This window comes from Phyllostomus hastatus, unplaced genomic scaffold, assembly GCF_019186645.2.
Source record: "Phyllostomus hastatus isolate PE091 unplaced genomic scaffold, TTU_PhHast_1.1 phas_contig_449, whole genome shotgun sequence".
NCBI lineage: Eukaryota > Metazoa > Chordata > Mammalia > Chiroptera > Phyllostomidae > Phyllostomus > Phyllostomus hastatus.
Genome location: NW_025333882.1, coordinates 1,717,278 through 1,730,177, shown reverse-complemented (window position 1 = coordinate 1,730,177; position 12,900 = coordinate 1,717,278). Strand labels below are relative to the sequence as shown.

Sequence of the window (12,900 nt, the reverse complement as noted above, 5' to 3'; positions counted from 1 at the left end):
CTGGTTCAATGTTTCTTTCTTCCTTCTGGTCCACACTGTTGATTTGAGTCCTGGTTTCCTTCCCACCACTGTTGGTTCCCTGTACATTTTCCTTTACTTCACTTAGCTTAGCGTTCATTTTATCATCTAATTTGTGACCATATTCAACCAATTCTCTGAGCATCCTGATTACCAGTGTTTTGAACTGTGCATCTGATAGGTTGGCTATTGATTCATCACTTAGTTGTAGTTTTTCTGGTGCTTTGATCTGTTCTTTCATCTGGGCCATTTTTTTTTACCTTAGTCCACCTATTATGTAGTACAGGGTAGAGCCTTAGGTGTTCACAAGGGTGGGACAACCCTCATTGTGATGCTGTAGATGGGGGAGGGGTCTGAGAGGGAACAATGACACTTGCTCAGCTCTTGATGGCCTTTTAGTCACTTCCTCTGCTACCCACAAGCAAATTTGGCCCTTCTGGTGCTGATTCCTAGGTGGGTGGTTTGTGTACATTCTAGGATCCTGAGGGTCTCTCCAACGATGGGAGTTTCTCCCACTGCTGCCTCAACCTCCACTGGTGTTTTCAATCAGAGGTCTGAGGCTTTATTTCTCTGAGCTGGAGACCTGTGTTGCTCTGTCTGTCTAGCTCCCCAGTTGTTCCTCTCAGTTTATCTGCCTGCAAATGTGGGATCACCTGCTTTACAATCCACTGCCTCACTGGGTCCACCAGCTGCTGCCTAGCCGAGAGTCCTCTCTGCCCAGCTGCCTATCTCCACCCCTCCTACCAGTCTGGATGAATATTTCTTTAACTCTTTGGTTGTCAGACTTCCATACAGTTTGATTTTCTGTCAGTTCTGATTGTTTTTTATTTATAAATTGTTGTTATCTTTCTTTTGGTTGTGTGAGGAGGCACAGAGTGTCTACCTACTCCTACATCTTGGCCAGAAGTCTCCATATGTTGTTTGGTTAATCCTTTCAACTTCTTTTATTGAATTACTCTCCCAATTACTCTGATAAGCTATCAGTCTGTTTCATGCATCTATTCCTCTGTTTTAATTTTGTTTGTCAGTTTATTTTGTGATTCCACATGTAAGTGAAATCATATGGTATTTTTCTTTCAATGACTGGCTTATTTCACTTAGCACAGAATCTACAGGTCCATCCATGCTCTCAGAAAAAGTAAGAGTTCCTTCTTTTTTATGGCCTCATATTATTCCATTTTATAATGTACCACAACATTTTTACCCCCTCTCTAGTGATGGGCACCTGGGTTGTTTCCAGATCTTGGCTATTATAAATAACACTGCTATGAACATAAAGGTTCACATGTATGCATGTATTTTGGAAATTAACCCCTTATGAGATGTATCATTGGTAAAGTATATTGTCCCATATAGTAGGTTCCCTTTTCATTTTATTGATTTTTTGTATGTTTGTTTTTGCAGTGCAGAAGCTTAATTTTTATGCAGTCCCATTTGTTTAGTTGTTCCTTTATTTCCCTTGCCCTAGGAGATATATTGGCAAAAATATTGCTATAAGAGATGTCTGTGATTTTACTGCCTGTTTTCTTCTAAAACTTATTATTTTGCAACTTACATTTATGTATTTTATCCATTTTGAGCTTATTTGAGTGTATGGTATAAGTTGGTGGTCTTGTTTCAATTTTTTGCATGTAACAGACCAATTTTCCCAACACCATTTATTGAAGAGACTGCCTTTACTCCATTGTGTCATTGTCTCCTTTGTAAAATGTTAATTGACCAAAAAAAAACATGAGTTTATTTCTTGGCTCTCTGCTTTGTTCCATTGATCTATAGGTCTGTTTTATTTCACTACCAGGAAGTTTTAATTACAATAGCCATGTAGTACAGATTGATATTAGGTATTGTAATAACTCCAACATTATCCTTCTTTCTCAAGGTTCCTGAGGCTGCTGAGCATCTTTTTTGTTTCCATATACATTTTTGGAATATTTGTTTTAGATCTATAAGATAGACCTGTGAAATATGCCATTGGCATGTTGATAGCAATCGCATTGAACTATAAGATTGCTTTGGGTGGTATGGACATTTGTTTATTTTATTTCTCTCAATCCATGAACATGGTGTATACTTTCACTTATTCATTATCTTCCTTAATTTCTTTCTTCAATGTCCCATAGTTTTCATGTAGAGTTTTTTTCCCCTTTTATTCCTAAGTGCCTTAGTTTTCAATTTTTGTTGCAAAAGTAAATGGGATTGTTTTACTTTTTCTTTCTGAGTTCACTGTTGATATATAACAATGCAACTGATTTCTGAATATTAATTTTATACCCTGACACTTTGCATTTATTAGCTCTCATAGACTTTGGAGGAAACTTTACAATTTTCTATGTATAATATTCTGTCATCTGCAAATAATGACAGTTTTAATTCTTCCATTTCCAATTTGGATGCCTTTTTTTTTCCCACTTTTTGTCTGGTTGCTGTGTATAGGACTTCTACTACTATGTTGAATAAGAGTGGTGAACATAGACATTCTTGTTTTGTTCCTGATCTTATGTGTGATACTTTTAGTTTCTGGCCATTGAGTAGGATGATGGCTGTAGATTTTACACATGTGGCTTTTATTATGCTGAGGTATGATCTCTCTTTTCCCACTTTGCTGAGAGTTTTTATCATAAAAGGTGGTGGATTTTATTGAATTATTTTTCTGCATCTATTGATATGATTATATTATTTTTTCTTTTAATTTATGTGATGTATCACATTTATTGATTTGTAAATTATTTTTATGCATCTATTGATATGATTATATTGTTTTTTTCTTTTAGTTTATGTGATGTATCACATTTATTGATCTGTAAACATTCCAACCTTGAATCCCTGGAATAAAACCCAATTGATCATGTTGTATCATCTACTAAATGTATTGATGAATCCAGTTTCCTATATTTTGTTGAGAAATTTAGCATCCATGTTCATCAGGGATATTGATGACCTTGGAAGTCTTCCTTTGTCTTGAATTTTTTTAGTAGTTTGAGAGAAATAGGTGTTTTTCTTTGAATGTTTGGTAAAATTTGCCTATAAAGCCATTTGCTCCAAGGCTTTTGTTTTTTGGGAGTTTTTTAAAAAAATATTTATTGATTATAGAGAGGGAGAACTGGGAGAGGAGATGGAGAGAGAGAGAGAGAGAGAGGTCATTTTTTTTCTCTTATGTATACATTCATTGGTTACTTCTTGTATGTGCCCTGAACAGGGTACAAACCCACAACCTTGGCATATCAGGTCTATACTCTAACTAACTGAGGTATCCAGCCAAGGCTGGGAGTTTTTTATAACTGGTCCAATTTTACTAGTTGTAATCAGTCTATTCAGGTTTTCTGATTATTACTGATTCGGTTTTGGAAGACTGCATGTTTCTAAGCTTTATCTATTTCTCCCCAGTTGTGCAATTTTTTTGGCATATAGTATTTTCTTACAATTTTGTATTTCTGTGGAGGCAGTTGTTACTTCTCTTTTTTAAAATTTATTTTATTTTTAAAGATTTTTATTTATCTTTTTAAAATTGTTTTAAAGGTTTTATTTATTTTTAGAGAGGGAAGGGAGGGAGATAGAAAGAGAGAGAGAGAGAGAGAGAGAGAGAGAAACATCAATGTGTGGTTGCTGGGGGTGATGGCCGGCAACCCAGGCATGTACCCTAACTGGGAATCCAACCTGCGACACTTTGGTTTGCAGCCTGCGCTCAATATACTGAGCTATGCCAGTCAGGGCTGTTACTTCTCTTTCATTCCTGATTTTATTTTGTGTCCTCTCTCATTTTTCTTGATGAGTCTCTTAAAGGTTTGTAAATCTTGTCTATGTTTTAAAAATATTGGGTCTTGGTTTTATTGATTTTTGTATTATTCTTTTGCTTTCTGTGTCATTATTTGCTTCTCCCTAACCTGGACTTTATTTTTGCTCTTTTTTAATTTCTTTTAGGTGTAGGCTGAGATTGGGGTTTTTTGAGATGTTTCTTGCTTCTTGAGGTTGGCCTATAATGCTATGAACTTTCCTCTCGGGATTTTCTCTGTGTCCCATGGATTTTTGTTTAGGTGTGTTTATTTTCATTTTGGGGGGTAATTTTTAATTTCTTCCTTGATATCATTGATAATCCCTTCATTGCTTAATAACATTCTACTTAACCTCCATAGGTTTGAATGTTCTTGAGTTTTCTTTAATTGCAGTTGATTTTTATTTTCATGCCATTGTGACTTGAAAAGATGCTTGATATGATTTCAATCTTCTTGAATTTGTTAACACTTATTTTGTGCCCTAAAATCTGGTCTATCTTTGAGAATGTTTCATATGCACTTGAGCAAAATGTATATTCTGCTGCTTTGGGATGAAATGTTCTGCAAATATCAATTAAATCAATCTGATCTGTTGTGTCATTTAGGTCACTGTGTCCTTGATGTTTTTGTCTGGAAGATCTGTCAGTTGATGACAATGAAGGGTTAAAATCACCTCCAATGATTGTGTTTCTGTCCCTTAAAGTTCACCAAGGTGTGTGTGTGTGTGTATGTGTGTGTGTATTCCTATTTTGGGTGCATATATTTTTACAAGAGTTTTTTATATCCTCTTGTTGGATTGTTTTCCCTTTATCATTTTATACTGTCCTTTTTCCCTTACTATGGACATATTTTAAAGTCTATTTTGTCAGACATAAATATTGTTACTCAAACTTTTTATTTGTTTCCCTTTACATGTACTATTTTTTCCCTTCCCTTCACTTTCAGCCAATTCAAATCTTTTGTTTGGAAGTGGGTACTGTAAACAGTATATATATCATGTTTTCTTACGGACTCAGCTACCCTTTATTTTAATTAGATAATTTAATCCATTTACTTTTAAGGTTATTATTGATAGGTACTTATTTACTGCCATTTTATCCTTTATGCTGACATTCCTTGCTCTCTCTATATAGCAATTTTTCTTCTTCTTTTTAAAGCAAGTGCTTTAACATTTCTTTCAATATTATTTTTTTTTGTAATAAACTCCTCCAGCTTTTTTTTGTCTTGGAAGTTATTTATTGTCCCTTCAATTTTAAATGATAGTCTTTCTGGGTATAGTAGTTCTGGCTGCATGTAACTTGTTTTTCATCATTTTGAATATTTCATGCCAATCCCTTCTGGCCTGAAGTGCTTCTAATGAGAAACCAGCTGACAGCCTTATGGGAACTCTAGTATAGGTAACTGTCTCTATTGATGCCTTTAAGATTCTTACTTTCTGTTTAAAACTTGCCATTTTAATTACAATATGTCTTTGTGTGGGTCTCTTAGGGTTCATCTTGACTGGGACTCTCTGTGCTTCCTGAACTTGTGTGACTTTTTCATTCATAAGTTCAGGGAAATTTTCTCAAATTATTTCTTCAAACAGGTTCCTTATTCCTTGTTCACTCTCTTATCCTTCTGGTACTCTCATGATGTGAATATTGTTATGTTTCATATTGTCCCAGAGATGCTTGTATTTTCCTCATTTCTCTTTAATTCTTTTTCTTTTTCATGATCTTCTTGGTTGGCTTGGTTATCTTGTCCCCAAATTTTCTTATTCAATCCTCTTCTTTTTTTAAGATTTTATTTATTTTATTTTTAGAGAGGGAAGGGAGGGATAAAGAGAAGGAGAGAGAAACATCAATGTGAGGTTGCTGAGGGCCATGGCCTGCAACCCAGGCATATGCCCTGACTGGGAATCGAACCTGCCATGCTTTGGTTTGCAGCCCATGCTCAATCCACTGAGCTATGCCAGCCAGGGCTCAATCTTCTTCTTCATCTAACCTGCTGTTTATTCATTCTAATGTATTCTTAATTTGGGGTATTTTTTTCTTCACTTCTGACTGGTTCCTTTTCATGGTTCTTATGTCCTTTTTAATGATTTCTATCTCTTCGTCTAAGTTCTCACTGAGATTATCCATTCTTCCCTTGAGATCCTTGTGTTACAGAGCAGATGGGAGGGGGTTGAATTATATAAAAGACCTCCTTTTTTCTCTGGGGTTCCTCCCCACCTACTGGGTTCGTTTTGCCCACCGCCTGAGGAAAGATGTCTCTTATTATCAGAGATCAGTGAAAAGGAAATGAATTTATTATTTATTTGAAATAATACAAACTAAAGTCCCCCACAAATGCACACAGTCCTCCTGGCACCACCATGTGGCAAGAGGCAGCATTTCCAAAGCCTTGTGATTCTGACTCACCCAAGCTGTGTGGTCCCAACCAAGACACCCAAGTTTCGTGGTCCCAGACAGATGTCTGGTCCCAAAAACAGAGATGCCCAATGGTTGCCATGCCTCCATTTAAATCCTAGCACAATCTTCCTCTGCAGCTCCATTTCTGGCTCCTCTCACAATTGGCCAAAGCTGCCAGTATTCTGGGCAGGTATGGCCCTGTAGTGTGGAGCCAATTATCTCCAAGCTCTTCTGGACCCTATTACAAATCCCTATTTTGGGGTCTCCCCTTGACTGCACCCTCTTACACTTGAGCATCCTTATAACCATTATTTCAAACCCAGAATCTTGTATCTTGGTTGCTTCCATTTCATTCATTTCCTTTAAATGTTTCCCCCCACCCCCGGGGATCTGTCCTGTTCTTTTGTTTGTGGCATTTTTTTTTGTCTTCCATGTTTTTTTCTCTGTGTATTAGGTGTATCTGCTATGATTCACAAACTTGTTTTGATAGTTTTATGATAAAGGTGTCCTTTTGGACTCAATGGCACAGTCTTCCAGATCACCCAAGCTTTGTAGTCTAAGAAGGTTACCTGTGGGTTATGTGCACCCCCTGTTATAGTTGAGGCTTGAATGCTGTTGGCTATTTTGTAGGTGGATGACTACAAGTATAAATCATAATTTTCATGTATGAGACACTGTGCAGGAGCTGCTCCCTAAGGTGGGATTGTTCTCAACAATATTTGGTGCCTGCTGGAGTCCCCATTTGGGTGTGTCATTTGTATGGCTAGTTGGGTCAAGTTTGTGTGTCACCTGAAGCCTGCTATTATTAGTGTTAGTTCTGCTTCCATCTGGGTGGGGCTCAGGTACAGGTCACTGCATAGTGCACATAACTGGCCTTGGGCTACCTGTCTGTAACTGCTCCACTGTTCACCATTTATGTTTGTGTCTATTGGACCTGCATGTGCATGTGAGCAACTAATCTGTGTTAAAGAGTTGGCTTCTCTCCACTTAGAGCTAGGGGCAGATCTGTAAGAGTACTGAAGCTCTCTGAGGTCCAAGTCCATCTGCCAGCTACTCTTCCTCCCTATGAGGTTGCCTGGTCTTTTTCCAGAAATTTCCAAGGAGAGACTCTAGGATGAGCTCAGGCAAGCTGATATATGGCTAGTAGAACCCCTATGGGGGGATCACACAGTCAGGAACTCAAAAAGGGAAAAGTAACCCCTACAGCAAAGTCAAACTCCTCAGTCTATGCCAGATTTTCCAACTCTAGTTCCCCCTAGGCGGGGGTCTCTGCAGGTTTAGCTTGGGTACAACCAGTAGTTCCTTCTGCATAAGAAAACTCAGCTGCTCTATGCTTGGGGAGATAGATCAAAAGAGTCTCCTGTTGGTGATGGTGCTGGCCTACCCCTCAGGAGGAAGCTAAGCACTTTGTCCCAGTACCAGAAAATAGCCCCCAAGAATTTCACACTTTGAATGTCAATGTCCCTGGTCTGAGCCACTTTCCCTTTCTCCCATGGAATGCACCCAGTGAGGGGATCTTGGACCTGACAAGGCTGATCCAAACAGTCTCACATTAGAGGTGGTGCCTGCAAGCCTGTAAGAAGGGAGTGATCACTTCTTTTCCTCCTCAGGATAGTATGGGATAAGCTTGCAAGGGAGCTTGGATTTTCCTCCCCTCAATGTAGCCACTTAGTCAAGAACTTATGTATCTGGCTCCTGGAAAGAAACCTCCTCAGAAGACACAGTTTGAAAATCTCATTCCTTCACAGCTACCCTGCACCACAGAAATAAGTAGGATGGGGCAAGCCAAGTGGCTCAACAAAAAAGTTGGGGGAAGGGGCACTGCCTGTCCATGGAAGATGGGGGATACTGGTCATCTATTCCAGATTGCACAGTTTAGTCACTGTCTGGGTCTCTACCATAAGCTTCCCCAGAAAATAGAGTGGCCTTATGTCAGGACCTGATTATGGCAGCATGGCCTTATCAGCAGTTGGAGTTCAGGCCATGAACTTCCCAAGCTGGTACTGTGACAATAGAGAGTGCTCATCCCTGGGAGGGTTTGGTCTGAGTCTCCACACTCCAACAAGAACAAACTTAGATATCACTACCTGGAGAACAGTAATTTTGCATGTTTGGGTCTTGTCCTTTATCTTTCTAGCTTTTGGAAGGTTTAGTGTGAAATCCTCCTCCTGCACCCTCTGTGGTGCTCCCTGACTATTTACAGTATCAGGGTCAGTTGAGAGGAGGGGTGGCCACAGGACCTGCCATCAGGAGGCCTGGAGATGCCATAACCTTCAGCTTGTATCCTGATGCTAGAAATTGTGCCCACATGTCTGGGAGAGCTGATTGGAGACTGTGGGCCATGCCTGTATTTCAGTAGGCACACATCTGCTACATAGCTCCCACTCACTCCCTGCCTCTGGAAATAACTTCTGTGTATCATTTTTTAAAGAAAACCAGCTGTTCACGTCTATAATCTCTATATGTAACATGCACAAAGCAATGTGTTGGCAGTAGCAACAAGGAAATGCAATTATGATGTCACATAATATGTGCTCACATAATTAAGCACCAGAAAGTTCTGCTCAGAAGCATCAAGCCCTTACTTTGTCTTTGCTTTACTTTGTTCTCAGAACCATCAAGCCTTTAGAAAGAGTTTTCCTTTGTGTATCTTTAAGTGGCATAATCTTTGATAGTGGAAAATTAACAAGCACCCACACACAAGCACATACAATCCAGATGGAGGTAGTGATGTTATTAATGACCTTCCTAGCAGTCTTGCCACACTCACGAATAAACTTTTGGTATCTCACTACAACTTACATAATACTGCAGGTATTCTGCCTTCATGAAGACATCCGTCTGGGCTTGCTGAATGTTGTCACCATTGTCACAAAGCACATGGCCTAGTGATGCCTGTTTCAGTTAAGTTGTGATGGGGTAAACACTCCAGGGTTTTCATACCAGAATCTGGTGGTCAACAAAGAAAGTAGCAGTATGATGAGTCTGAGGTCTAAGCACTGACCATATATGACAAGAAATTATAACAAGCACAGAAAAGCAGAAGAGAAGCAGACAGAAAGGGCTGTGTTTGCTCTCCCACTAAGGATACTTTGAAATGGGTTCAATATTTACCAAATTATAGCATCCCCATTCTTTTCAACTGTCACTGACTATTCAGGTTTAAAAAAAACAATTCAAAGTAAAGTTCTTTAAATTTTTAAGCATCTCTAACCTAAATCTCCATGGTGTTAGACATTGAGCAACTTAATATCAGCATGCTTAAAAAGAAATATTGTTTTTAATTATTAATATATACCAAGTGATTTTATCTACTAATTAGAATAAACACATACAAATTTAAATGAAAAGATAAAAATTTAAAAACATTGTTACAGTGAGACCTTGTGTTCTTTCCTTCAAGAAACATTTAACTGCCATATGCTGAGCACTTTCCTTATGCTGGGTATACAACAATAAATTAAGATAGGAAGCAAAGAATTGTTGCCACTCATGGCATTATGGGTTCATTTTTTGTCTCCCAAAGTTATATGTTGAAACCTTAACCTCCAGTACCTCAAAATGTGACTATATTTGTAGATAAGGCTTTTAAAGAGGCAATTAAATACAAATGAGGTCATGAGAAGCTCTTGATCCAATATGACCAGTGTTTTTATGAGAAAAGGAAGTGTGGACACAGATAGGTACAAAGGGTACAAGCTAAGAGGTAGGGTGAAGATGGACATCTGCAAGCCAAGGAGAAGATAGGAACCAATCCTCCCAACACATTAATCTCAAATTTCTAGACTAGAACTGTGAAACAATAAATTTTTGCTACAAGTTTGTGAAACCTTGTTATGGCAACCTTAGAAACTAATATACATGGGGAGGCAACTTACTCAGAAAAACAATGCTTTCCTAAATTATTTTAGTTTTGAACTACATATATTCTTAAGACATTAACATTTAAATATATGAACCCAATTGTGTATTCAATAAATCCCAGTGTTAAAAGTAATTTATAAAAATTTATATCATGAAATCTATTTTTAATGTTTGCAAATGTGCAGTCAAACAAATTAAATCTTTTACTATTTTATAACTCATAAAGAAGAAATTCCATAATGGAAGAGATTTAGGAGAAAAAATGAGTAAAGAATAACTTTTAACATAACTAATTAAAAACTATATTCTAGACAGTGTTTTTAATTCTCTATATATCATCTCTTTGATATTACAGAAGTTTGAATTGCCAAACAGGTTCACAAGAATACTAGCTGTTACTCAAGACTATACATTTCTAATGATTTGGAAGATAAAACACTCCAGAACCCATTTGGTCCAAGTGATAGAAGAGAACTAACAGTGGGGGATGACCATCTTGGGGGATGAAAGAGGCTGCTTAGTTTTGAGTTGTCTTGTTTTTTATACTTGGTTAGTCTTTCAACAAAAAGAGGTTACATGACTAACTTATATTATCCTGCCAGTTGTCTGCCATAATTCCATAAAATCAAGGTTATTTACAACAAGCACTTTGGATAAACCAAGAGACTTTTTTAGAATTCCTGGTTATCTTTCCACTACTAAGTAAATGCTTGCAGCACATGGTTTTTCAAGGAGGTTTGGTCTTGGGTCAACAAGTCTTCAGTGAGGAAATAGGGAAGGAGTCTCAGGCTTGCTGCCAGCTCCTGCACTCCTAATATCATTTACAGTGGCCACAGTCTATGAAATCTATGCACTTTTGTTATATAGACTTTACAGATGAGGAAACAGGTTTAGAGTGATATGCTTCCCAAAGTTAACAGCTGTCAGTAGTGGTGCCCACATTCAAATACATGGTAATAAGTCTACTGCATCCTCTCAACCACTGAATTCTACTTCCTTCTACTGCCTTCCTAGTCAATTTCTCTTTTCCTTACAAGGAATTACAAGAACTCACAAAAATAAATGCTATCTGATATTATCGATGATCACCAAAATTCTGTGACCAGATGCTATTTGTTATTTCTTGTATTCAACATGCTTTAGTGTATAATATTATAATTATGTGTATGTATGTGTGTGTGAGTGTATTTTGGGGAAAATAAAACAATTGATAAGTATAACAGATAATCATTTACCTATTTTCTTCTCTTAGCCATGGAAACTGGGTCACAAACGAGCACATGTGTCGGAGCCACTCTTGTACCAGGGACCAGATCTTCAACCATGAAGGCCAGGCAGAAGTCAACATTTCCTGGAGCTCCACACAGCCTGACATAAAGATAGGCAGATATGACATTACTGATACAGATGAATACTAAGCAATATTTATTTTGTACACACAGAAAGGAAAAGTAGGTATTATTATTCATTTCATTTTACAGGTGAAAATACTGAGATGGTGGAAGCATTTGGTGTCACTTAGCTGGCAGGGAGCAGATCAGTGACCTAATCAACAATATTTGATATCAAAAAACATATGATGGACACTGTGTTATTCTTTATAATTATCTTATAAGGATATGTAATATACCTAAATATACTTGTATATTAATATGTATATGTATATACATATATAAATAAAATCTACAAATAAATCTTTCAGAAGCATGTAGAAAATAAACTAATTAAGCATTCAAAATTTCTGTGATATTGTACATGATCAGCATTTTTAAAAAAGTGAAAATGTAATTTGTGGCAATAATATAAAAAACATGATCATTTGATCTGGAATTTATAGCAGTTTTTTAAAGTTAAAAAATATAATTCAAATGACAACTTAGCTAAACAGCTTTGGACATACCATCTATATCAAGAAAGAAAATATGACCAGTACTTATGGGACCTGATTTAATTGTTTTTTTCCCTCTACCCCTAAAAATACACATGGGAAAATTTAACATGTCTTTTACTATAATTTATCATATCATTTCATGTATATGGTACTATAGAATATATATAGTTTGGCTTTGTATGTGTTAAACCTGACACAGATGGAAATGGAGTGATTATACTTTTCACATTTTACTCAACAGTTTATTTAGAGATTCAATCATGTTGTTGCACACATCCGTACCTAGTTCATTTTCTCAGCTATATAGTAGTTTATTGTTGGGTAATGGATTCTTAATTTAGTTTCATATTTTAGTGTTGATGAATATCTGTGATGTTTTTGGTTTTTATTATATATAATAAATGAGCATTCTCATACATATTTCTTGATATGTACAAATGTCTCTCTAAACTAAGTATCAGCATGTTTTTATTGTGCAAAACCAGATTTAAACCACATATTGCACACTCATATCTTTCATTTTGAACAAAAGCAGTCATGGGAAATGTATCAATTAATAAACACAGTTGGGTTCCAATAAAATGTATTTATAAAATCAGGCAGTGAATCTGATTTGACCAATAGGCTGTGATTTATATATCCTTGCTCAGAACAGGTCAATGCTATAGAGCTACAAATGCTGAATGCAGAGCATGACATCTTTTAATTTTAATAAATAATGAATGCCCAAATGCTGTTGAAATATGTGTACATTTAAAATTCTCATAAGTATATAGAAATTCTCTATAATGTAGTTCCTAGCTACTAATATCTCATCCCTTGACACATCATAACTTCTTATTCTTCAGTTTCTTCTTTCTTTCTTTTTTTAGTTTAGTCCATTCTTATTGCTGCTGCCTTCATTCTTCTCCTTTTTTTCCCTCCTTCTGCTCTCTCCTTACCCTCCTGCTTCTCTTACTACATTTCT

The 12,900-nt window shown here is 36.8% G+C and overlaps 1 protein-coding gene across 1 annotated transcript in view; it reads right to left on the bottom strand.

Moving 5' to 3' along the window:
• The window catches only part of PXDNL (peroxidasin like), a 116,613-nt gene that overhangs the window by 40,632 nt on the left and 63,081 nt on the right, over positions 1-12,900 (bottom strand). Inside the window, 4 exon segments of the mRNA XM_045845033.1 lie at positions 8,923-9,084; positions 9,087-9,127; positions 11,278-11,325; positions 11,327-11,410. Coding sequence (XP_045700989.1) covers positions 8,923-9,084; positions 9,087-9,127; positions 11,278-11,325; positions 11,327-11,410 — 335 coding nt within the window.